This window comes from Ctenopharyngodon idella, chromosome 8 (genome assembly GCF_019924925.1).
Source record: "Ctenopharyngodon idella isolate HZGC_01 chromosome 8, HZGC01, whole genome shotgun sequence".
NCBI classification, from domain to species: Eukaryota; Metazoa; Chordata; class Actinopteri; order Cypriniformes; family Xenocyprididae; genus Ctenopharyngodon; species Ctenopharyngodon idella.
In genome coordinates, this window is record NC_067227.1 from 22,826,118 (window position 1) to 22,852,579 (window position 26,462).

At 37.5% G+C, this 26,462-nt stretch overlaps 1 protein-coding gene across 3 annotated transcripts; it reads right to left on the minus strand.

Annotated features, from left to right (window-relative positions):
* Positions 1 to 2,834: 2,834 nt before the first annotated feature.
* Positions 2,835 to 25,660, minus strand: col2a1a (collagen, type II, alpha 1a). Of its 3 annotated transcripts, XM_051904308.1 has the most exons (54): positions 25,344 to 25,660; positions 23,054 to 23,263; positions 21,516 to 21,532; positions 21,378 to 21,410; positions 21,253 to 21,285; positions 21,012 to 21,065; positions 20,703 to 20,795; positions 20,541 to 20,618; positions 19,698 to 19,742; positions 19,479 to 19,532; positions 19,222 to 19,275; positions 19,071 to 19,124; positions 18,894 to 18,947; positions 18,740 to 18,793; positions 17,632 to 17,676; positions 17,473 to 17,526; positions 17,330 to 17,374; positions 16,912 to 16,965; positions 16,695 to 16,793; positions 16,518 to 16,562; positions 15,916 to 16,014; positions 15,712 to 15,765; positions 15,478 to 15,585; positions 15,337 to 15,390; positions 15,152 to 15,250; positions 14,927 to 14,980; positions 14,174 to 14,272; positions 14,005 to 14,058; positions 13,631 to 13,684; positions 13,441 to 13,494; positions 13,262 to 13,315; positions 13,110 to 13,154; positions 12,902 to 13,000; positions 11,995 to 12,102; positions 11,821 to 11,874; positions 11,684 to 11,737; positions 11,531 to 11,584; positions 11,239 to 11,292; positions 10,483 to 10,590; positions 10,187 to 10,240; positions 9,998 to 10,051; positions 9,703 to 9,864; positions 9,468 to 9,575; positions 8,688 to 8,795; positions 8,440 to 8,493; positions 7,969 to 8,076; positions 7,761 to 7,814; positions 7,336 to 7,443; positions 7,182 to 7,235; positions 6,967 to 7,074; positions 6,579 to 6,867; positions 5,649 to 5,836; positions 4,976 to 5,218; positions 2,835 to 4,337 (listed from the first exon to the last, which is right to left on the minus strand). In XM_051904308.1, the coding sequence occupies exons 1-54, from the start codon at positions 25,435 to 25,437 to the stop codon at positions 4,191 to 4,193; spliced, it is 4,467 nt and encodes a 1,488-aa protein (XP_051760268.1). In that variant the 5' UTR covers positions 25,438 to 25,660; the 3' UTR covers positions 2,835 to 4,190. The 3 variants fall into 3 exon arrangements, with proteins under 3 accessions (XP_051760268.1, XP_051760270.1, XP_051760269.1); XM_051904310.1 differs by lacking the exon at positions 23,054 to 23,263; XM_051904309.1 differs by lacking the exon at positions 25,344 to 25,660 and having other exon boundaries at positions 23,054 to 25,298.
* Between the last annotated feature and the right edge of the window lie 802 nt (positions 25,661 to 26,462).

Below are 26,462 nucleotides of genomic sequence, written 5' to 3' on the forward strand. Positions count from 1 at the left end.
GCAACGCTCTCAATGTGGATTTCCTAGTGAGCGCAATGGCGCTTCTGATTGGTCGAAACCAGGTCACGGGGTACGCGGACGCTCACGTTTGGGAAGCATGGAATGGTGAACGACATGGTTGAGCTGATGGTAGGAATTAATTTACTGAATAGATAAGCAGTTTGTAATATCGAAAATGAGAATAAGTGCGAAGAAAAGACAAAAAATGAGAACGAAAACCCACATATATGTATATATCCTTTCACTGACTCCCTTTTGTTCAGCTTTGTATCATAAATTACCACCCTAAACGCTGCTTTTCCCCTTATCATTTATAGTACATTGATTTGTTATTTTAATATATTAATTAGTTAATTTAGTAGTCCAAGACTAAACATCAAACAAATTTAATGTTTGATATTTTCTGTAGGCCTACCTGTATTTCTGGTAGCCTAATTAGCCTAAGTCTTAAGTGTTGCATTAATTTATGTGTTATATATTAACACATAGAAAAAGGTAATTTTGCAGTATCTACCTGTATTTTGCAAATTTATGTTAATACAAAATGGACCTGATGATGAAAACAAGGCCATGTGTTTTAAGCAGCATCATGTGGTTGGCTGGTGCACCTTACTCTGTTATCATCACCTTCTGGGCCAATTGCACCAGTAAGTTACAACTTAGCCTAGTTTTGACATAAATGGGCTCTAAGTTACAACTTACTACTAAATTACAAGTTACAAGTTACTACTAAATGTTTTTACGTTGCACCATTAAACTTAGTTTAAGTAGAAATCGATGTATAACTAAATATTTATGGAAGCCTTCAATCAGGAGTAACACTTGGAATAGCAGACTGACTGAACTGCATAAATAAGCTCTTGTTATCTTGTTTATCCTTGTATGATAATGCTGACATTTACACTTGCTTACATTTGAAGAGAGGGAACTTTATGTGAATAAATTACTGTTTTAGCGGATCTTCAACACAATCCCGTCCTAAACGGCGCACCTATGTGTGCATTAGTCCATGTTGTGCATGTCAAATGAAATCAGTCATAATAAAATAAATATAATCGGTAACACTTTACAGTAAAGTTTCATTTGTTAACATAGTTAAATACATTAACTAAGAATGAACAGTACATCTACAACATTTGTTAAATTCAGCATTTACTAATACATTACTAAAATCAGAAGTTGTATTTGTTAACATTAGTTAATGCACTGTGAATTACATGAAAATGAACATTTTTATTAACTAACATTAACAAAGGTCAGTGAATGCTGTAAAAATATATTGCTCATTGTTAGTTCATGTTAACTAATGTTAACAAATGAGACCTTATTGTAAAGTGTTACCATAATTTCTTATGTTTTTTACATCAGTATTTTTATTAATCCTTATTAATTTCAAATACAGTTTCTGAATGTTATTTACATATAAAATTCCTATTACGTTTTTCGTGATATTTGTTCCATTGTATTTAATGGAAACTTAATTTTACTATTAGTTACGTGTGGCAAAAAAAAAGTTACAATGAAGGATAAACTGAAATTCACAGCATTTCAACACAACTAAAGGCTGCTATTGGATCTTTGAGCGCAAACTTCATATTATGCGAGTACTCATTACTTTATGGTGAAACCAAATTAAGTACATATTTACTAATAGTTACTAAGCCTCTAGTGTGGACTTTATGTTTCAATTTAAGTAAACACTGGTGCAACCAGGTCTTTTCTTAAAAGTCATAGTTAGGGGCATTGTGCATCTGGTTTGTTTTGAGGAGCACCAGTGGCAGTTCTGAGATCTCTGCCTTTGACTGTGGCAGTACTACATTCGCCATGCTGTCATTATCATGTGACCTACCAGCGTCAGTTGCATCTCTTCACTGCCATTCATAAATACTCTCCCGTGGCCATATGGGATAGTAAAGTGTCCATAGTAAAGTAAAGACCTAATTGTTTCATGGACTTTGTCACAAGTCCATTATTTTTGAGTTTCTGCTATAATTTCACACTTAAAATATTGCTTTGGTAATCCTCATGTACCATTGTCCTCTTTTGTGCAAAGAAATAAGTCTTCTGACAATTTTCTCATATATGTGGTTCCATTGTTGTCAGCATTAAGTATGAGAAAGTTTCAATGGGCTAAATAACACTTTTAATTGTCGAGGAATTACTCCTATTTAAATGTTTTGGCTCACCATACTCACCTGTTGATCAAAAATTGCCTGACTTGCACCAGAAGAGTTTTATTCTGAAATTTTCAGGAGACTGTAAGCAATTTTGCAACACAACATTTTATCACTTTGATAAGAAAATCTTCCTTATAAACACTGATACGATTCTTTAATTGATCAAGCAGGCTTGCTGAAACATTATCCCCTGGCTTCACAGACAAGGCTTAAGCTAGTCCCAGACTAAAATGCATGTTTGTGCCGTTTAAATGAAAGCAAGTGACATATCTTAAAATATGTCAGAGCCATTGATTTGTCTCAAGATGCACACCAGTAATGTGTTTGTTTTTTTGTTTTTTGAGGCACATTTATAAAAGTACCACTTAAATGCCCTAATTGAACTAAGGCCTAATCCTGACTTGAGGCCTAAACCGGGCCTTTATCTTTAAGGAAGCCTAAAATATTTTCTACATGAAGTGTAACTGCTGAATTTGTTAACTTTCAGACGGGGTGTACTCATTTATCTACCCTGTAGGCTTCTATTCCTAAAAACACACCACACACACACACACACAAACTAATACAAACAAGCAATGCAACTATAGTTTTGTGCTCCAAATCGATACATTTAACATTTTTTGCTCATGATGATTAAAAACACAATTAAAATCTGACTTCATAATTCCTTGTTTTTTCCTTTATTTTCAATTTACATTAATTAAAATCGTAACAAAACCAGAACCAAAAAGAGAGAACAAACAAACAAAAAAAAAAAGACCAAGATCATAATAATATTAATTATAACAAAAATATACACACCCTCACACACACACACATCCTGCTCAGTGCTACGGTGATCCTTTGGGAGCAAAAAAGAGTCCCTCTGCTTTTTGATCATCCCGCGTAGTTCCGCATCCTCTGAGCAGGCTGTGTGTGTTTAATGAGGCCAGTTAGGGAGTGGGATGGTCTGGGAATTCTGGGAAATACTGACTGATAGATCAATACTAATAGCACCTTCTGAAGATGGACTGAGCCGTGCCGGGGTGTCTTCCTGACGTTTCTCGAACCCCAGGCTGCTTTCGTTCACATCCAGATTTTAACTTCGTTTTTTCCTGTGTGAGGTAGCTTTTCTTGAAAAATGAAGATCATGCAAATAAACAAAAAATAGAAATGTTTTCCAAATTTATTTGATTATTTTTTTTCTTTTTTGCTGTTATATTAAGGGACCAAAACTTCCTTATTTGGGCAATCATGGGAAAAAAATGATTTACACAAAAAAAAAAAAAAAAAAAAAAGAAAGAAAGAAATGGAACTGCACTTTCCCCAAAATATTGTCGGTGTGTATAGGCACATGCTCACACACACAAACACGTAATTGTGAAAATATATAGATCTGGCTGCTTCAGTACAGACTGAATCGATTTTTTTTTTTTGTTATTATACACAGTAAATATAAACTTATTCCCTCCTCAGGTTTAACATTTCACAAAATCTTGCATAATGTGATGTTTTCTTCTGAGTCACAGTCAAGAGGCAGAAGGAGGGGTGAAGTGGGACTGGGTATGGCCTTCTTTCTTCTTTAGTGGGAGGGACTACTGTGTTATCCAGCCATGACGCTGTACAGCATCACCCACCCACACCCACCCACCCACTGCAGGATGTGATGACATCAAGCCATGTTTCTGTCTTTCATTGAATCTCTTATTCTTCTGGTTGCGCTCACTTGTTCCGTCCCCCTCTTGGCTCCCGTCAGGAGGAGGCGCTGCACTGAGGACTTGTGGGGAAACATGGCTGGATTTCAGAGGGAGAGACTATTTGGGGCAATCCCATTTAGCGCTGGTTTTCCTGCACACTAAACGTGGACAGCACGACTTTTTGTGTTTTAGAGAAAAAAAACTTTCGTCAATTTTCAGATTTCTTTTCTTTTCTTCCATATTTCGTTATTTGGAGAGTGTATTGCATCCTCACAGTTATTGCTCGTCATTGGTATTTTTCCATGTCTTATCTCAATCCACATATGTTTTATTTTTTTTACAAGAAGCAGACTGCACCAATGTCCACTCCAAACTCCTGATCTGCTCCTCCGATGTCTATTGGAGCAATGTCCACGATGGGCAGCCTGGATGTCTTCTGAGTTTTGTACTCAATCACAGTCTTAGCCCACTGACCTGTGTGCTTCTGTAAGACAGCAGAAAAGCCATATAAGTAGGTGTGTACATATAAAATATATATATATGAATAAATAAATGTTTGGTTATTTTATTTGGGTTCAACACAATTTTTTTATAAAATGTAAAAATTTTATCACAATTTAAAATAATTGTTTTCTATTTTAATATATTTTAAAATGTAATTTATCCCAGTGATGGCAAAGCTGAATTTCCAGCAGCCATTTCTGCAGTCTTCAGTGTCAAATGATCCTTCAGAAATCATTCAAATATTCTGATTTGGTGCTCAAGTAACATTTATTATTATTATCAATGTTGAAAACAGTTGTGCGCCTTAATATATTTGTGGAAACCATTATACGTTTTTTTTTAATGATTCTTTATTGAATAGAAAAAACAACAACATTTATTTGATATAATGTTTTATAACATAAATATTTTTACTGTAATTTCTAATCAATTTGGTGCTTCCTTGATGAATAAAAGCATTCATTTCTTTAAAAAAAAGGCTTACCGACCCCAAACTTTTGAACAGTAGTGTTTATAATTTTATTTATTTAATAAAAATTGATTTAATACATTTTTTATTTAATTATTTTTTAACCATAGCCAATATGCTTGAAAAGTATATTATATGGTGTAACTCACCTGACAGCCATCCTCAAGCACTCCATATGTAAAGCGGCTGTTGCCCTCTGCTCTGATCTCCACATCATTGGAGCCCTGCAGCAGAATGGCCTTCTTCAGGTTGCCTGTGGCTTGGTCCATGTAAGCCACGCTGTTCTTGCAGTGGTAGGTGATGGTCTGAGTGGCCTCAGTAGACAGCAGTCTCAGGAAATTCAGCTGGATGCTGGTAGTACTAGGAGTCTGGCTGCTATCAGCATAGCTGAACTGTTATAAAAGGGAAAAAAAATGTCTTTTATTTAAAAAATTGGTTGTTAATGTCGCTGAATGAAAACAGCTGGTTAAATGCAACACTAGAAAAATAGATTGTGAAACTGGAAGGTGGGAGTATTTTAGCTCCTTGTCCCTGTTGATTTATGATTGGCCGATTTTCAGCACCATGGACCAACAGAAATTCAGAACTGTGAACAGCTCCCCAAACCAGCTGTGATCTCAACCACATGATGGGAATTTGCAGGGATTCAGGCTGGCTATGGAACAACTGTTCATAATCAAATCCATATGTGCCTTTTGTGGTACTGTAAACCTTTTTTTTTTTTTTGACTTTTTTTCAATTTCATTTTAGGTTTTGTTTTGTTTGTCGTCACTTAACTAAAATTTAAAGTGAACATCTCCAAAATAAAAGGATTATACTCACGTGGAATCCACCGTTCATGCTCTCTCCAAACCACACGTGCTTCTGCCCCTTGCCCTTATTGCTCCACCAGTTCTTGCGTGGGATTTTGGGAGTGCTGGGCTTCACACAAGTCTCTCCGGTCTCCATGTTACAGAAGACTTTGATGGCATCAGCGCTGCTACCAAGGTTGGGATCAACCCAGTAGTCACCTGTGGATAGGGACCAAACATGTTCAAATCAAGTCACCTGTATTTATATTGTGCTTTATACAATACAAATTGTAAAAAAAAAAAAAAAGCTCTAAAAAGATAAAAGTGTCATTATTCAATTCAGTTCAGTGTTGGTTCAGTTCAGTTAAATAACTACGAGAAGTTCATCTATTATGCTATAAGCAGCTCTACAGAAGACAATAGCCTCGCTATTCAGCTCATTTCAGTTCAGGTTTTGCTCTCATCCGATAATGTTAGTGCAGTCAAATCGATAATATTATTGAATATTAAGTCTTTTAAACCCCAACCAAAGGCGACAGAGATAAGGAACCTAATCTCTATCAGGGGACAGAAATGAAGAAAAAACATGGGAGAAACCAGGCTCAGTCACGGGCCAGTTCTCCTCTGCTCAAATGAATGAAATTGAGTATCATTCAAACAAGTGTGTTTGACTGTTTTGAGCGGGGGTGTCCAAACTAGGTCCTGGAAGGCCACTGTCCTGCAGAGTTCAACTCCAACTTACCTCAACACACCTGCTTGGAAGTTTCTAGTAAGCCTAGTCAGACCTTGACTAGCTGGCTCAGGTGTGTTTAATTGGGGATGAAGCTGAACTCAGGACAGGACAGGACAGTGGCCCTCAAAGAGCAGGATTGGACACCCCTGGTTTTGAGCATTTGGAAGCTCTGTCGTGATGCATATGAACATTTTCCTTATGTAAGATTTTCTCTGAATTGTTTCTTACCGCTCTTCCATTCAGGGTGGCAGAGTTTCAGGTCTCGGCAGGAGCGTGCAGGGTTCTTGCGGGAGCCATCAGGGCTGCGGATGTCCTCGATCTGGCTGTTGATTGACTTCAGTGTGGCATCCACCTCCACATCATGTTGTCTAAGAGAGCTGGAAGCCTCATCAGCACGCATGTAACGCAGAGGATCCGGTCCTTTCTCGGGCTGAGACAACCCAGCGAAGGCAGACATGTCAATGCCAGGGCCAGGGGGACCAGGAGGACCAGGAGGTCCAGGGTTACCAGGTGGACCCTAAAGAGAGCGGATAGGAAGAAAAATGAATCAGACATATTCTTTTCATATCAACAGACCTATTAACATGATGTCTGTGAATATTTCAGCTTCACTCACAATTGGGCCAGACTCTCCAGAGCGTCCACGAGGTCCAGGTGGTCCAATGGGTCCAGGCTGACCATTAGAACCGTCTTTACCAGCTGGTCCAACAGGTCCTGCAGGTCCCTATTCCAAATAAGATGGGTTAAATAGACCATTAATAATCCATCTAAGCACTGAAGTTTCTAAATTGTGGTTCTCATCAAGTTATAGACAACAGAACAGACACTCACCTTAGCGCCACTTGGTCCAGCAGGTCCGGCAGCACCCTGGTCTCCAGGAGCACCCTTTTTTGAGGAGACACAACAGAGGTGTTAGCATATCTCATGTCTCTGCTTTACCATTATAGCCTGTTTGTAAAAACTAAGACTTGTAAATGAGACTCACAGGAGGTCCTGGCAGACCCTGCAGACCGGTGAATCCTCTGTGTCCCTTCTGACCTCTTTCTCCAGCTTCTCCTGCCTCACCCTTATCACCACGAGGTCCTTGTGGTCCCTGATGCATAGAAATGGAAAAGGTCCATCAACATGTGAGCAACTACAAAGTTATGAATAGTAAAGCAACAGAAATGACCTGATATGACTTACATAAATAAATAATAAGTTTAACTTGAATAAAACCAGTTAATTTAGATGTTACCACATGAAGGACAATTTTTGGATTATAACTTTTATAATGTTTAGGTGTTTAGGTGTAAGCAACTGAACTCTTCTGGTTAACTTACTGTATTTTCTTCTTAGCTATATTGTAAGCATAATATATTTTGAAACTGGCCATTGTTTTGTTCCACTAGCTTCATAAAAGGTACTTACAACCATGCCTCTAGCTCCAGCTGGTCCAGGGGGGCCAGCAGGTCCTTGTGGGCCCTTTAGAAAGTAAGATGGTAAATACATAATAAATAAAAAATACTTCATGTAATGTAAGTGGTAAACATTCCTTTTTTGTCCGCTGGATGCTAATGTCATGCATTCTTGTAAGATATAATCTTTATAATGAGATTTCTTGTGTTTATGTACTCACATTCTCTCCTCTGTCTCCCTGTTTGCCAATTGGACCAACGGAACCAGGAGCACCAGGGGCACCAGGAGCTCCGGGAGCACCAATCGGGCCAGTGTTGCCACGCTCACCCTGGAGAAGAAGAAGCAAAACACACATACAAATCTATCTGTGTATGGACAAACCACAATTTTTGTCTAAAATTTTAGATGGAGAAATTACTTAAAATGAATAAGAAATATTTAACATTTTACCAAATAATTACATTTACTCTATATTAAACTCTATATCCTGATTTTTTTCAGTAAAATTAAATTGATGATATAATTTAGAAATTCAAAAATAAAAGTTAACTAGAGGTCTTTTGGACACCAGTGTCTGTGATAAATAGAAATATATTGTTTACTTGTATGGAATTAAGATTTTCTGGACTGCTTTGTGATTTACAAAGATCAGAGGGCAATAAAAAGATATCACTTGTGTTTGTTTCCTCACCTTCACACCAGGAGCACCATCTCTACCAGGTGGACCATCAGATCCAGGATTACCCTGAAGACAAACAGAATGGATGAGTGAGATCTGGTCTTGATATGATCGTATTATCTATATTAAAGGGATCTGTTCAGTGAAGTGTTCACTGACTTCACTTCAGATCTACTTTTGAGTAAGATGAATCCAATCTAGTTTTGTCTTGTTTGGTTCTGATTTTAACATGTTATGCACAAATGTTGTTGTTTTTTTACCTCACGTCCAGTCTCGCCAGCAGGTCCAGTCAATCCAGGAGGTCCAACAGGGCCAGGAGGTCCACGGTCACCAGAAGAACCAGAAGCTCCCTGTTTGCCAGGCTCACCCTGTGGTACCAATCATTAGTGTCAGATTAGGGACACTGCATTGGTATCTAATAATATCACCATCAGTACTTAATAATATTCATTTTGAGAGAAAAAAATACATTTAGATATATCATGTGAGCTAAAATATGTAAGTGGCCTATTAAAAGAGGCCATTTTTAATATTAATACTTAATATTAAAAATGGATCCAGCCTCTTAAGAAGACCTCAGATGACCAACACTTTTGAAGAGACAGCGCCAACTCCTGCGAGGACTTCAGAAGATGCAACATCTGGATCAACACGCCCATTCGCAAATTTCTATATATCCTAATTATTGTTAATATGTAATTCATTTTTCCAGGAGCTCTTTGCTTCTACCTTCAATTAAATTGCTAACAGTGATTGTAAATTAATTGCCTAAATTATTACATTATTAGCTAACTGCATTCTCCAAATTGTAATGTTGACATGCATTCTCTGTAAAGCTGCTTTGAAACGATATGTATTGTGAAAAGCACTATACAAATAAATGTGAATTGAATTGAATTGAATTGAATATTAACTACTTTCTTGACCTGATAAACACTAATGTCTATGGTAAAATTTAACTTGAATTTAAACTGTGATTGAATGAAGAATAAGAGATTTTCAAATGAAATTATGTTTCCGGTGGGGTTTCTTCTACTTACAGAGGGTCCTGGGAGTCCTGGGAAACCTCTTTCACCACGCTGACCAGGCAAACCAACAATACCACGCTGACCAGCAAGACCGGCAGGACCAGAAGGACCAATAAGACCCTACACAGGAAATAGTCAGAAGAAAGGTTAGGAATACAGGAAAGAAACAATGAACCTGTACTGAATACACCAGTCAAATGTGGCTTTGGTGCTAAAATGGGCATGTATAAATCAATCTGAGCCTTACAGGAGGACCATCCGGTCCAGGCGCTCCCTTCTCTCCAGGAGAACCAGGAGGTCCACGCAGTCCAGCATCTCCTGGTCTGCCTGGTGGACCAGCATCACCACGAACTCCCTTAGGACCATCCTTACCAGCAGCACCTGCAGGGCCAGCAGGACCAGGGTTACCCTGAGAAGAGAGGGGAAAATAAGTGAAAAAAGGTTTAGATTAGGATAAGTTTTGGATAATACAGTCTAGTCTATTAATTTAAACACATTATGGAGGAACCACAGAGAGATATCAGTGATATTGAGAGGCTTACATTGGGGCCAGGTGGTCCAACTCTTCCTGCAGCTCCTGGGAAACCAGTGACACCCTACAATAGAGGAATGTATTTTTGTTAAGAAAAATCAATGCAGTCTAATATTTTTACTTTCAAAGTAACTAGTAAATATTAAAAAACAATTTGAAAATTATTACTCAGGACTAATTGACTTATTTAGTAACTCACAGGGGCTCCTTGGGCTCCACGTGCTCCCTTAGGTCCTGTAACACCAGTTGGGCCCTGAAATCAAGCAGTAAACATCGATAAGCCAAATATAATCATTTCATCCAAGTAAAAACAGCACAAAGTTGATGCACTGTGCTAAACTCTAAATTTATTTATGCAGACAATCACAAAGATTTCAAAAATGTCATGTGGCAATAACCAAAACCAAACTGCTTTCTAAAATCAGCCACTTTCAATTGAATATCAGTGTAAAACAGATTCAAAGTAGCATTTGATGCTGAGGCAAAGACCCTTACCACTGGGCCGGGTGCTCCGGATGGTCCTTGGGGTCCAGGGGATCCAGCATCACCTTTCTGTCCTGACTCACCCTGCTCTCCCTTAATTCCAGGCTGGCCATCAGCACCCTGAGGAGAGACAGAGATGAAAGGTTGTAATCAGTTTTGCCTTTCATGACTAAATGCTCTAAATTCCAGTTTAAATAATAAAGAGACTCCCTAATCAATTATTTTACCTTCCACTGGGCTGTTTGAGAAAATCAAATAAAAAAGTAAAATGAAAAAGTATATGAATAATCATTTTTACATTGTAGCAACAGAGAATTGTACATTTCGTACATTGTAACTAAAGATTATTGAGTTTTGTAGCAAATCTATGGAGTTTCCAATAGATGTAAAAAATTATGTGACATTGATACATTCTTTTTCTAATCATTTTATTTGTCTTTTATGATGCTCCTTAAAATGCCAAAATCTTAAGATATTTCCTTTTCATGTCAAGAATATTCCATTTTGAAATGAATGCATAAAACAATGTATAATGGTGCTAGTGGCTATAGTTGTATTGTATTTGCATCTCACAGAATATCCCTTTTAAATAGTATTAATTGGTTGTTTTTTTACTGCTTCTTTAAGTTGCTTTGTTTGAAGTCATTTTTATTTTAATTAATTCATAATGGAAATTATCTTTTATGATCAGTGACAGTCTATAATATTCTATCACAATTGTATCACTGTAGAAAAACTGAGGCATTTTGTAACTGTGTTTCTACTTACAGGTGGTCCAGCAAAACCAGCAGGTCCGGGTGCACCAATCTCACCACGATCACCCTAACAGGATGACAAAAAAGATAATAAACAAGAAGAAAACTAAAGATAACCTTTAAACTGTACATTTGACAAAACCACAAACTCCATTTTGACTTCTTTTTGCTGTCTAGTTGTAATGTTAATAAATTACACTAATCACAATCAAGTTGTAATGTTAATAAATTACACTAATCACAATCAAGTTGTAATGTTAATATATTACACTAATCACAATCAATCGAACAAATGTTTTGCTTACAGGGGCACCACGAGCACCAGGAGTACCAATTGGGCCAATGGCACCAGTTTCACCCTGTGAGAGAAGAAAAACAATAGTGAATTAAACAATCTCCTCAAATAATTTCACCATAAAATCTGCTGTGGAAGACCACAGCAGGGATAAGACATTCACCTTTGCGCCATTGGGACCAGAAGGACCAGGTGGACCAATTGGACCAGTCAAACCCTGACAAAAAGATGATAGAAACATCATTACTTATGAGTAAGAAAAATGCAAATAATTTCCAATTTCCTCTTTATAGCACTTACTCTTGCACCATCTTTGCCAGGAGCACCTTCAGGTCCTTTCTCTCCACTGTCACCCTAGCAAATGAGACATTCAATAAGCCATTCAATCATTCAGAAGGCTATTCATAAGTAATATGACATTAGGTTGATTCAGTCACAGAGAGGAGGGATTGTACCATTTCTAAATATACTTACTCTGTCACCTTTAGCTCCAGCAATTCCAACAGCTCCTCTCTCACCAGGCATGCCCTGCAGACCGGGAGGGCCCTGAACTCCAGCAGCGCCAGCTGGTCCAATGGCACCCTGTTGGAAATCAAGCAGAGACATGAGTGGGAGTTTGAGAGATGGGTTTTGTTGAGAGTGTTGGGGTGTGGTCCAAAAGTTTGAGACCACATTGAAAATAAGGAATTTTTTTTTTCTTTTTCATTTTACCTCGGAAGTAAACAAATATTTATAAAAGGTTATTATAAAAATATAAGTTGTTTATACTGTAACTCCAGGCAGTTAATGTATATATAAAAATTATTTATATATTATATATGTGCATGTATATACACTACTAGAGCAATAGTATTCAACAAGAATGCATTAAATTGATCAAAGGTGACAGTAAAGTCTTTTACATTGTTACAAAAAAATATATTTCAAATAAACTGAACTTTTCATTAACTACTGAACTTCATATGCATTAAGATTCATAAAAAAAAAATGCATCACTGTTTTCATAAAAATATTTAGCAGCACAACTGTTTTCAACATTGATAACAATAAGAATGTTTCTAAAGCACTAATTCAGCCTATTGCAATGATTACTGAAGGATCATGTGACACTAAAGATTGGAATAATGGCTGCTGAAAATTCAGATTTGCCATGTCAGGAATAAATTACATTTTAAAATATACTAAAATAGAGAATAGTTATTTTCAATTGTAAAAGTATTTCACTGTATTACTGTTTATTTTATTACTATTTTTGATTTAATAAATGCAGCCTTGGTGAGCAAAAGAGACTATAAATGGTAGTATATGCATTAATTTGACTGTAAGGATTTGATTTTGAATAGTAGAGCACAATCTCAGTTAGATGTGATTTGGGTCTGACCTTAGGTCCATCAGTTCCGGGAGTTCCTGGAAGTCCCCTTGGTCCCTGGAGACCCTGAGGGCCAGCACCTCCTCTCTCACCAGGGAAACCACGTTCACCCTGAGAGGAGCACAGGCAAGAGTTATTTTTGTGCAAAATAATGATGCATTAGTACTGATTTCCATTGAGTGCAAATTGGGAATCTTGTTAGTAAAGGAAAGGAACTCACTCTTGGTCCAGTGGGACCGGCAGCACCACCCTCTCCAGGAACACCCTATAGAGAGGAAGAACAGGAGAGAAGTTCAGCACAGTCAGGATAGTTAAAATCACTAACAACAGGACAAATGGAGAATAATAATAAACATTTTAAGTGATCCTTACCTGGTCACCAGGTTTACCGGGCTCTCCGGGGGCTCCAGTAGGCCCTGGAAGACCCTGTTCAAAAATGTGAGTAAATCTTATAAAACCCTGATAATTACACTTATTCAGTTTTTTATTAATTTAAAAAGTGCAGTTTTAACCCTCTTTCACAATTGACAAATATAGTTGTGTAATTTTACCTGGAAGCCAGACGGACCAGGCTGACCTTGCTCTCCTCTCTCACCAACAGGACCCTTAAAGTCACAATTTAAAAAAATCACAATTTATTAGGAAGTATTACAGAGAATCGTAAATTTAATATTAATATTATTGATTGATAGCAAAAATTGAGGTCATAAGGCATTGTGAGTAATGTGACAAAATACTAACAGAAGGGCCAGGTGGACCAGCAGCTCCAGTCTCTCCATCTTTACCAGGCAAACCCTAATGGAAGAAAAAACAAAGTGAGAAAGAATGAGAAAAATTGACTCTTAGATTTTCTTGGTGCTTGTCTGTGCAAAAACAGCCACACTGCTAGGTGTTGTGGGTGTTTTCCAAGGTGTTGCATTATGGTTGGTGTGGTGTTCCGATTTTTTAGTGCAATGCTGTGTGGTTGCTAGTAGCATGCTGATGCTTCTGAATAATTGTTTCTTATGAGTTACTGTATTTCATAGGAGTGTAGTCTGAAGATCTGGTGTCTGTTGACATATAAGGCCAAGTAATCTGAATATGCATGTCTGTTGGAAGTTTGTAACATGACTTACTCTAAGACCAGGGCGTCCAACAAGTCCTTTCTCTCCAGTTTTTCCAGGTTCACCCTGTGTGAGAGAGATACAGTCACTTGAGGTACAACACATACACTTCACACCCACTTTAATGGACATGAATATAAACACTTATAGTTCATTTGCAGAAATACTCTAATGGTCTTACATTGGCTCCCTTAGGTCCAGGGAATCCCATCACTCCAGGCTGACCACGAGCTCCCAGAGGCCCAGGAGGACCAGGGCGTCCATCTTCACCAGGGGCACCCTACAATGAATAAAACATGTTTAGCACTGAAGTTTGCCCTAAACTTTGTTAATATGCAGCAATTAGTATCTGAAAATCATTTATACCCAAAAGATATTTAGTTACTTTTGGGGTAAAACGTACACTAGCGTTCAAAAGTTTGGGGTCTGTATGATTTTTTTATGTTTTCGAAAGAAGTCTCTTATGCTCAACATGGCTGCATTTATTTGATTAAAAAATATAGTAAAAAACAGTAATATTGTGAAATATTTTTACAATTTTTCTATTTGAATAAGTTTTAAAATTCAATTTATTCCTGTGATGGAAAAGCTGATTTCCATCAGGAATCATTTTTATATGCTGATTTGGTGCTCAAGTAACATTTCTTCTGTTTATCAATGTTGAAAACAGCTGTGCTGCTTAATATTTTTGTGGAAACTGTGATATGTTTTTCAGGTTTCTGATGTTTAAAAAATGATGTTAATTGTCAAGCTGTGGTGAATTAAAGAATGAAACAAAACGTGTCCCTCTGGGATAAAAATATAAATTTCTTTATATGAAAAACAAATCGTACTGACCCCAAACTTTTGAATGGCAGTGTACATCAGTTTGCAGTCTGTAACCCTTTACTGTTAAAGTGACAATAAAAGTGCAGTAAATTCTATAGATACTCACAGGTGCTCCAACTTTTCCTTGAGGTCCAGCATCACCAGGGCGTCCAGTCAGACCCTGTTAGTGGAGGGAACAGATGAATGGTGAAAAATGCAATGAGCCTTTAAAGCAACAAGCATAAAAGCTTAGATTTAAGATTGTAATGTGTGTTGTGTACAGTTATGATGATCTAAATTGACCTGAATAATATATTTTCAGATAAATCACAGAAATACCACAATGACTCACTCTGGCTCCAGGAAGACCAGGCTCGCCTGTGCGGCCAGGATCTCCAGTCCCTCCTTTTGGTCCGGTCACACCTGGAACACCACGATCACCAGGTGCACCCTATCATAGTACAGAACATTTGAGTACAGAAATCAGGAGGAAATACATGTGTTGAGTAGTTAAGTAACCAACTATGAGTCACCAACCTTTGCTCCAGCTAGACCATCCTGACCAGGGAATCCACGGTTACCCGGAGCTCCCTAATAAGGAAGAACACATATGGACTTATTAGTGTGGTTCTTCATCATTCTGTGAATCAGTGAAACTAATTCGGATATGATACACACTCTCTCTCCAGGGGGTCCGAGAGGTCCGGCAGAACCAGGCTCTCCTCTTGGTCCTCTCTTTCCTTCCTCTCCAGATGGCCCAGGGGCACCCTGAGGTCCTACAACACCCTGTACAATTAGAAGAAAAATATGTCTGATTAGTTTGCTACAATATTTCATATGATTGTTACGGTCAACAGACTTTGGATACAATAGAAATCACAGCTGACGATAAGTATGACATTGGTTACTTACACGCTCTCCCTTGGGTCCAGCCTCGCCTTTAAATCCTGGGATACCAGGGTCTCCCTGTATAAATACAACAGTGTTCTCAATTAGTACAATGGCAAACCTCAAATGGCAGAATAATCAGTAACCTGTGCTATCATCTATATGAAATAACTAAAAGATGTCTGGGAAACATTGAGAGCTTTTTTGGTTCAGAATATGATTACGTACAGATTGTCCTTTAGGCCCAAGAGGTCCAGTAGCTCCCTGAGGTCCTGGCGGGCCACGGGGTCCTGGGAAACCAGGGGCACCAGCAATGCCAGGAGCACCCTGCAAAGAGGAAATAAATCAATACTTGTTTACAGTAGATTCAATGCAACAGTGTGACCAGAGTGTTAAAGTTGGCATGAAATGAAAAATAATGTATCTATCTTCAAATACATGTTATAGATCCTATTGTGAACAATTAATCAGTGCATATCTTTCTTTTTTTTTTTAAATGTTTTGACCTTGTAATGTTTAATCAAAAATCTTTCTGGTGACTTCTCTAATCATTTAGTATGCTTAAACCCGCCCCTGCAAGCTCATGTTCATCTGCATCCATTTTTTGAGTTCCCACATCTCAAAATCCAATCAACAATCAATGCATAGAACTAAGTTCCCACCCTAAATGTTTTCTTTTTTGATAATCTTTTACACTCAGATGTCACAATATGGAAGAATAAATCTGTTGCTACTTCCATTTCATTGCGGCTAAAACTAAAAAATGTATGTTATTTCTCTTAACAGAGAAATGAGTGAAAGAAAATTAAAAATGATGTAGATATACTCACAGCAGATCCTTTGGCTCCAGGAATACCATCAGTACCAGGGTTACCCTGCAGAATGTAAACATTTAATATTTAAAACTCACTGTAACCATTGTAAATCTAAATATTGTATATATATTTTATACATTGACAAAGAAAATCAAATATTTGGCTTGTAATATTATCTGTAAGTTTACTCACAGATGCACCAGCAGGTCCAGGTGATCCAGGTGTTCCAGCCTCTCCACGGGGTCCTTGTGCACCCTCAGGTCCACGAGCTCCGGTGGGACCAGCTTCACCCTGCAGGAGTGAAGATTACATCTCATTATCAAGGCTAATGGTATTCCTTATACTTCAAATGTTTAAATTTGAGAATGGGAAAGAATTCACAAAGTACTGTAAATGAGAGGTATTTTACCTTAGAACCAGGGGATCCAGGGAAACCTGGAGCTCCAGCAGGACCAACAGGACCCTGAAGACAGAGACATCAACAAATGATCAAAGAGGGATGCTTATTTCTTGTGCACCCTATACAAATCCCTTAAATGTTACTCTGAGATTTATAAGTAAATGATGCACACTTTCTGTTTTTTTAAGTAAAACTTTTACAATAATTTTTAATAAATATTGTGTGAAATAATTTGCTATCAAGTTTAATTAATATATATCAACAATTTTCCACCTTGATATCTCTATGTACCAAATATGGGTTTACCATTAGTTAGCATTAGCCATAGCGTTATAATGAATGAACCTTCAAAACAGAACAGGAACTATGATTTTAAGATCACATGGATTTCTAGTATGTGAGAAAGGAAGTAAGGAAATGCACTTACAGGAGGACCAGCAGGACCAGGCAGACCATCATTACCACGGGCACCCTATGGACAAACATAAGTAGAATCATTATAGTTTGAAGCCACCATCAGCTACAGAAATTGTGATCATATACAGGCCAGTTATCTGAGTGTTCACTTACAGCAGCACCAGTTGCACCAGGACGACCTCTCTCACCGGGCAGACCACGTGGACCCTGATAGACAAAAAAAGAAAATAGGATGGAGTTAGATGCACTATTTCAGTGTCAGAAAACTACATGTATTGAATCATTAGGCCATTTCTGACATTAGGTACTCACCATTGGTCCAGGAGCACCACTCTCACCATTAGAACCAGCCTCACCCTTTAGGAAAAGAGAGGAGACTGATTAGACCTTCCAGTTGCATAATTTCCTCAGAACTGAGTAAAATGAATTAGCCCATTTAACATCTGCGCAGGTAACTATGTTCCTCAATATGATTCTCAAAGGAATTTTTATAGTTCAAAATATCTTTATACATAAAATAAATTCAATGATATTTGATGTCTTTAATTACTATGTACTAACATTTTAATTAATCATTTGATACAATGCACTTATTATGTACATACATGTTTTTTACATTGTACTTATATTAATATAATTGCATGCATATAATTATATCTGCAATTCATTTCTATTTAACTACAGCTATAATTACACTGTTGATCCTTCCCTTCCCTTTTAACACACCCTTAAACCTACCCATACCACTAAACATGTCCCTAGCCTTACCCGTATCCCACCTAATAGCAGCAAGAGTTTTACAATACATCAACATGTAATAAAAAATGTGTCTTATTTAATAATATGTATATATTGTTCCAAAGCAGATTTGCAAACAATAATGCCTTACAACTACATAAATTTGATAAATATCTGATTTTATAGATAATTCTGATGCCTTGTGAAACATGTGTGCAGTTTATTCTTTCATGCTGATTGTCAGATATGATCATAGACAGTGTGTTATGTGACTTTTACATATTTTATCTGTAAGAGTTGGGTGTAAATGAGCAGGTAATATTTTATTAGGGTAGTATGTTATTATATACTCAGTTTCTCAAAGGTCCGGTGTCTTTATAGTTTAAAATATATTTATCATTTAAAATATCTTTAGAAATTAAATTAAATATTACATTGAATAATAAATTAAATTGTTTAATAATATATATTATTCCAAAGTAGATTTGCAAACAGTAATGCCTTACAACTACATAAATTTAATAAATGTTTGATAAAGTTCTGATGAAACCCGTGTGCAGTTTATTCTTACATGCTGTTTGTCGGATATGATTATAGACAGTGTGTTATGTGACTTTTACATAGCTTATGTCACAGTTGGGTGTTTTGGCTAAAAACTGACTGTTTTTTTATGTTGCTGTACCTTAGCACCTGCAGCACCAGCCTCTCCTTTAGCTCCATCAATACCTGGGTGTCCCTACAAACACATTTAAAGATGTTAGATGCATACACAAATAAATGTACAGAGAAACCAATGACTCCAGTCTCTGCTGAAACCAGTCTCTGCTGAAACTCACTCTGTGTCCCTTGATTCCAGGAAGGCCAGGAGTTCCGGGGAATCCACGGGCTCCCTGTCAAACGAAAAAGAAACATATTCAGTGATTATGTTGCATCTTTGTAAAAATTGTATTATATTACATTGTATGACCATTATTAGAACAAGTGACCAAAACTGTTGCATGCTGGTTGTTTACCTGAGGCCCTGGGGGTCCACGATCACCAGGCTTACCAGGTTTGCCAGCCTCACCCTGGAAGAAGAGCGGGCAGAGACATAGTAGTTAGTATCTGTCAAGCCTTCCCAATTTTAATAGGTTGAATATCAAGCTAATGACAAAAATTACTCACATCACTTCCAGATTTTCCAGGGGGCCCTGGTGGGCCACGGGGTCCAAGGGCACCCTAAAATAAAACAATCATTAAAAGTTGATTAAACTGTATTGTGTCATAGTAAATTGAATGTACCATCGCTGTCTGTAAAGCCATGTCATTGTCAATGTGCATATGAATGTGTCATCTGTGTGGGCCATGTAATATGTATGTGGGCATATAAATGTCATATATGTAGGCTTATTCTTGAAACCGGCAAGATCTGGGACACTCACAGCAGGGCCGGGTTCACCAGTCTCTCCAGGGTTGCCTTGGAAACCTTGTGGGCCCTGAAATGGAAACAAATGACAGTGTTGGCATTGGTGGGTGCTAACATGGTACTCATATCTCTCTCATCAATAGTGGCTTCTGTTGAGAATATAATCAGCAATTTTTTGTATTTTTCAATAAGTTGGTAATATGAAATAATTATATGAACATGTGCATTTACTTACAGGTGCTCCAGGGGGACCGGGAGGACCACGGGGACCCATTGGACCCTGTAGAAACAGATAGAGTTAAATGCAGCATGGCCACTTTGACCCAGATAAACAATGACAGTGTTGTATTTTCCAGTTATTTATAGATTATGTTTCAAAGCTGGCTGAAGTCTAATAAGATCAATTATTTGTTTAATTGTGTGTGATTTATTTTTAGTAACCACATTTATTGTGGGTATATGTTCATTTGTTAAAAGCTTTGAATCTGTGAAGCACTGTAGCTTCCTGACAACAGGTGGCATTTGAAAATGCTATTGTGATTAAATGTCAGTAGGACACACTAGTGATCAGAACTCAAGAAACTCTCCTTATATTGTTCAGTATTTTTCAGAGTTGATTATTTATTTAAATAAAAGCTTTAGGCAATGGATTAATTTGGCTTACAGATCTCAAAGTACAATAACAAAGCAGCACCTTAAATAGAGGCCTATGCTCATCTTAATCCTAAATATTGAAACTTCAGGTAAGTTTTATTCATTTGTGCATGTTGTTTTTGCATTATTTTCTTTCTTTTTTTTATTTGTATGTTAAAAATGCAGCTTGTGTCATTCCAGACCATTCCACAAGGGGGCAGTTTATGAATTATAGAACTATATCCTATAATAACTGAATATTTGTCTTATTTTGACAGATCGTTGAAATTCCATATTAGTCAAATTGAGTACTTTAAAATATTGACTTGATGTGAGATTTATTCCAAATCGGTTGTGTTTTAAAACAGGTGTGATGTAACGTATAACATGCCCTATTAATACTTATTTAATACATATGTATGTTTTCTGTGTGGGTTTTTCTCACCATTGGTCCCTGCATCACACCCATCTGAGCAACTCCTGCCTTCTCATCAAAACCTCCGGCCATCTGAGCAGCAAAGTTCTGCACAGAAAAACACATTTACAGTAACCCCGCAAGTGTCAGATATAAATTTAGGGAGTAGATTAAAGGAAAGAAGAGACATACTCCTCCAAGTCCACTAGGTCCTGGTGGTCCAGGGGGTCCTGGGTTTCCAGGTGTACCAGGCTCGCCATCTCTCCCTCTTGGGCCGGGACTTCCCTGAGAGGCAGGAGAAAAAAAATGAAAAACAGGGCATATGAGCAGAAAAGAAAGGAGAGTGAACAGATTAACTAAAGCCTTTTCACATGACAGCTTCCTGCAGAGTGTGTCCACTGCCCCCTTAATGTACCCGGACAACTACTAATAAGGCCTGACATCACTTTACCTAACAAGTCTGAGAAAAAAAAAATAGTTTGAAAAGGGAAAATGCCTTACCTTCTCACCCTTAGATCCTCTCTCGCCACGTGGTCCTTGCTCTCCTGGGGGTCCCTGAAATCAAAGAAAGAAAAAAATCATTTATATAGTCTCTGAAATGAACTCAATAACTCGCAAAAAAAGCGACAACAGTAGGCAAATAAAGGTTCAGGAGAGCCACCTAGTGGAGAAACGCGGCGCAGCATTAGAAAATATTCAGAAATATACTACAACACTACAAAGTGTTTATAATTCATCTCACCATTGGGCCAGCAGGTCCTCTTGGTCCTACTACCTACAGAAACAAACAAATACATTTTATTTAGCAACTTAAAATTTGGTAAAATCATTCTAAAACAAAGCTGTTTACTAGTGAAAAAAACTTACATCTGTAATATCACCTGGTTCACCTTTCTGTCCCTGTGGACAGTAAGAAAGAACTTATTTAAGATCTAAACCTTAAGACCATTAGGCATTTCTTAAATAATGTCATTGATAAGTGAATAAGTCAAGTCAAGACCTCACCTTGGCACCAACTGACCCTGTTGAATCAGGTCACAGGATGAAGGGAAGATAAAGATTGACAGTTAGACACAGAATGAAGTAGTTTTCATGTATTCTATCAATAAGCAAGCATTTAAAAAATAATAATGTTGCAAAATAACTCTGTCTGGAGTCATAACATCTGAATCATTAATTCATAACAGCACTGCAAGCTGATTATAAAAAAAATAGAGGTCACCAAAGGGTCAGGAAAAACCATCTGTGAATGAAGTAACCAGCTGATTCTAACTCATAATGAGGACGGTAAACCAGTCAGACAACTCAGTGCTACTGTAAGAACTAATGAGCAGCTATTCCCTGCTGAAACTACATAGCTGAAAATACCAACTCAACGGCACCCCACTAGGCTGCGAACTAAAACAGCATCATTCTCTTCCCAGTCTGCTTCGGTTTAATTGTTAAAAGCAGAATATGAAGGTGCAAGCTGAGGATTAAAACATGATGCATTATGCTTTAGTTGAACATTAGAAGCATTATTAATATATATGCTGCCAAGCAAATTAAATGAAATTAAAATAAATATTTAGAGAAAACTCATTCTGTATCAGTCCCATGAGCTGATTACAGTGAGACAGAATATATTAAAATGTTTAGGAAAAACATTTTTTGATAACTATGTTCATCTTGTTATTGTGTATATCTGTACAGAAGCATCATTTTTGAAAATGAACAATCAGCTGTCAAGGTTGACTGAACATGAAAGTGCATGAAAAAGTTCAAAGAACACTTCTAAATTTTTCGTTAATTAGGTTGTTTGAAAGAGGTCATGCCATGACCTCTCATTCAAAACTCTTGTTTTTCAGCTTTTCCAAACTAAAACAGTCTATGGCAAAGGTGAGTCCACTTTCAAAAAAAAATATTGTCCATCTTTCCCCCAACCCCCCACCCCTTTTTATTTTTTACAATTTCATATCCATCTATTTTAACTACTTTTGTCACACAATGAAAACATATAATATAATATAATATAATATAATATAATATAATATAATACTCATTATTTAACCTAAAGAAAGTCAAATCATCCTCTGAATTAAGTATAATGAGACTAAAATATAAATAAGTTAGCTTAAAGCTTATTTATGAGCACTATACAATTGCAAATTTCCTTTTTTTAGTATTGCCCTAATATCTTGTCTAAAAATCATAGATTCCACAGCAAACTGGTGGCAAGTTTGAGTTCTTTTCTGTAAAAAAATAAACAACCTACTATTAAAGTAAAATGTAAAGTGGGCACATTTTAGCCATAGACTGCTATAATCGTCTATAACTGAAAAACATATAATTTGCACTACTTAATGCAAACGTAAAACTTAAAAGTGTTGCTTTCTTCCCCTTTAAATGTTGCTTTGAGTTCTGAACACAATCACATTACCAACTTTTACAGTCTAGTGGTATGTGAGACTGTTGCCATATTTACAGAACTCAGAGCAGACAGTGAGTGGGACAGGTATGATAAGCAAAAAAAAAAAAAAAAGGTGTATAAGCAGAGAGCGGACCGATAGGCTCGTCGGTTCCAGCTGGGCAGATGGGACAGCACTCTCCAAGTGGAATGATGGGATTGTCACAGTCTGTCACATCCTCACAGATGACCTCGTCACACAGCACTGCCCCAGTGTCGCACACGCAGACGCGGCACGGTTCTGGCTTCCATACAGCACGGTCTGCATACTGCTTGCCATCTTGGATGCAGCTGCCTAAATCTTCCTCTGCAGCCACCAAAAGGGGGCGACAGAAAGGAGTGTATGGGGGTAAGAGACAGGTGAGCGACACATACTCAAGCATATGAAAATAAATCAACCTCTTCCTGAAAAAGCAAGCTGTAAGGGTCTCCTAATAATTATAATTTAGAAATATATATATATATATATATATATAATTCGCATTTGTGTCCACCATCTGTTTACATTATGATTATACATTCACCACAACACAGGCTAGTAATTATTTGCAGGGTGCAAATATCTGACACCCCGGTGTAAAATGTGAGCTCCTATAGTCTGTGTATTTGTAACTGAACCCAAAATCTACTAAACTAGCCATGAATGGGGCTTTCTCAAACACAGACAGGGCTGCATTGACAGCCTGGTGCCTTATGCAAACACACCGATCTCAAAAGCCCCATCTGGATCTAATGGTCTCACTTACCACCATGGCAAACACACCCTCATGGGTCAGAAAGGACAGCCCTCTCACACACAGAACCCCTTGATGTGTTTGCTTTTCAAATATCCATATGAAAGTGTAATTTGACTTTAACTCCCAGCCCTAGTGTACATGAATGAGGCAATTATAGCTGTTTAATTCTGAACTGTAAATATGGAAAATCCACTTTTCCTGGATGCAAATAACTCCGGCCTAAACAAGCGTTCTGTGTAATTAACATTTCCTTGTTCACAGTGAAAACATAAGGATATCATCATCTAAGTGATTTTTCTTCAATCGTTTCAAAGTTTACCAAATATCACAGATCACAAACTTTCTCATACCAAGATGCTTGTGTCCCTTTGAGGTTGCCAGTGTGATGTTTTGGTCTTTCAAGCAACATTCCTGAAACCCCCTCCCTATCCACCCACCAAACCTAGTTCCCCAAATCTCCTTCTAATCAACGCAAAATCCCCTGAACTAAATCCTAAATTTTTTTTGCTTTCCAAACACTTTGCACGTGTTCTAATGGTGCACCGTTTGAACCCTTGTAGGAACCTTTGCTCCTAATCTTGAGTGAAACAGCACTCACACTGCCACTAGTGGATATTAATGGCCTTTACATGGAGATTAGTCCTAATAATGCTTAAATGGTTACACATAACCCTCTTCTCTACACTGTAAATATATAAACACACTTGAGGCATCATTTAGGGTACCTCAGATCGACACACTGGCAGAGGTTCCTCTGAGAACAAAGAATGTAAATATTTCCTCCGCACTTTAAATACATATTAAAGACTGGCTAGAGACTCTCCAGAGCACTGACATAATAATTTGAGGAAAGCGAGTTTGTTTTGATTATCTTAGATTTTTTTCTAGCATTACAGTTTTAGGAAGTTTAAAAACTAAGAAATCATAAATCTAATTATTCATTGACCTTTAGGGAGTTTGCTTTTTTGAGAAGGATATGCTTATTTACTGTACCATAATAATACTGATACTATCCAGCGGAAAGTTATCAGCGAGCAGCGTAGGCTACTGTTGCTATAGTAACCTCCTCAGGCGAACGTTACTTCTCGAGCATCTGTTTAGCGCATTGATTAACTTGCATTCTAACTTTTGTGACTGCTGAAACGTTGTTTAAAAACGTTCGTACTTAAAAGCAAAACCAATACATTCATACATACGTTAACTGTTTTGTTTTTTAACGTTAAACTTAGAAAGCTAACAAAAACAAGAGTTTCAGTGCGTTAACCTGTCGCGCAACATCAGCATCTGTCATTCTGTCTACACTGCGCGTGAGTGACGCGCGAAAACCAGGTTCAAATCACTGAAGTTGAGACCGATACAGCCTAGACAGCTTCACTGAATATGATAAAAGCGTTTTAATGCGTCGCATCGCTTGTTTGCAGTGTAGACCGCGTTCAGACTTTGAATATATGCAGACTTAGACTTAAAATACAATCATACTGTATATACTTCAGGTCTTATATTTTAAAAAGAGCAAAGGCATCCCACAGTCCAGAGGTGAAACGCGCAAACTGATCCATTCCAAACTTTCCTCTCATGTCACCATGGCAACACAGTAAAAAAATTTTTAGCAGAATACTTTGAATTTCAGTATGAAAAACTCCAACTTACGGTCATCTTCTTGTTGACATCTTACAAGGGATAGCAAAACGCATTGCGTTGCTACAAGTAGCAGGAGAGTCCGTGAATCCACTAATCTGAACATGTCTAAAGATTAGACATGCAGGTCCTCAGGGGTGAAAGTCGCCGAAGAACCGGCGCAGCGGCAGCTCTGTGCTCGCGGGGAGTGTGAAAGTGGATGTGGATGTGTTTGGGAGGATCCGACACCAGGCACACACAGACAGAACCCACCGCGCCAGTCAGAGCTCCGCGGTTTTATGTTCACTGGTGCATTTATGAATCTTAGTTTATCCCAAAAAGTGAGTCCAACCCCGACCCCCATGAGCGCTGAAATACGAGCCATATCAGCCCCCCAGCCCACCCCATTGAGAAAGAAGAGGAAAAAAACTCCGCCACTCCTCTGTCTCAAGAACAATTCCATCCAAACCCATCTACCCCCTCCCCTCATTGCCCTTTCCTGGCAAGTGGTGGCTGGGCTTTCTCTCTGTGCCTTTGTATTAAAGTGCATCAGAATGGCCTTTGCTCAGAAAAGAGACTTGGAGAACCAAAATACATTCATTGTTTCAAAGATTTTGACCCACCAGACTGCACATGACCATTGAAAGCCCAAGATAATGTTATGTATCGAAATACTGCGAGTATGAGAACCATGGGTGCTCATATAGATCATTAGACCTGATGCATCAGATATATGGAGTTTGGATTTTTAATAATAGGCCTACTTCCATATTCCTGCAAGAGGTTATTAATGCCACAAAAAAGATGTTATTAAACATGATGATCATGGATTTTCCCACAAATCACTGTGAATCACAGTTGAAACATCATACAACATGATCTCATTTTGTTTAAACTTAAACTTGTGTCAACTTTATCAATTAAAAATCAAGTAACCTGACTAAATCTAAACTAAGCTTACATTATTTTCTATAATTGAGATTAAGCTGAAAAAATTTATAAACTGAAAATGAAAGTTAGAAATGTTGCCATGGCAAATAACTGAAATAAATAAGTTTGATAAATAAATAAGAAATAAATACGTTGAAATACTAACTAATAACAGTAAAAATTGAATTAAAGCTAAATAGAAATACCAACAAAAATGACAAA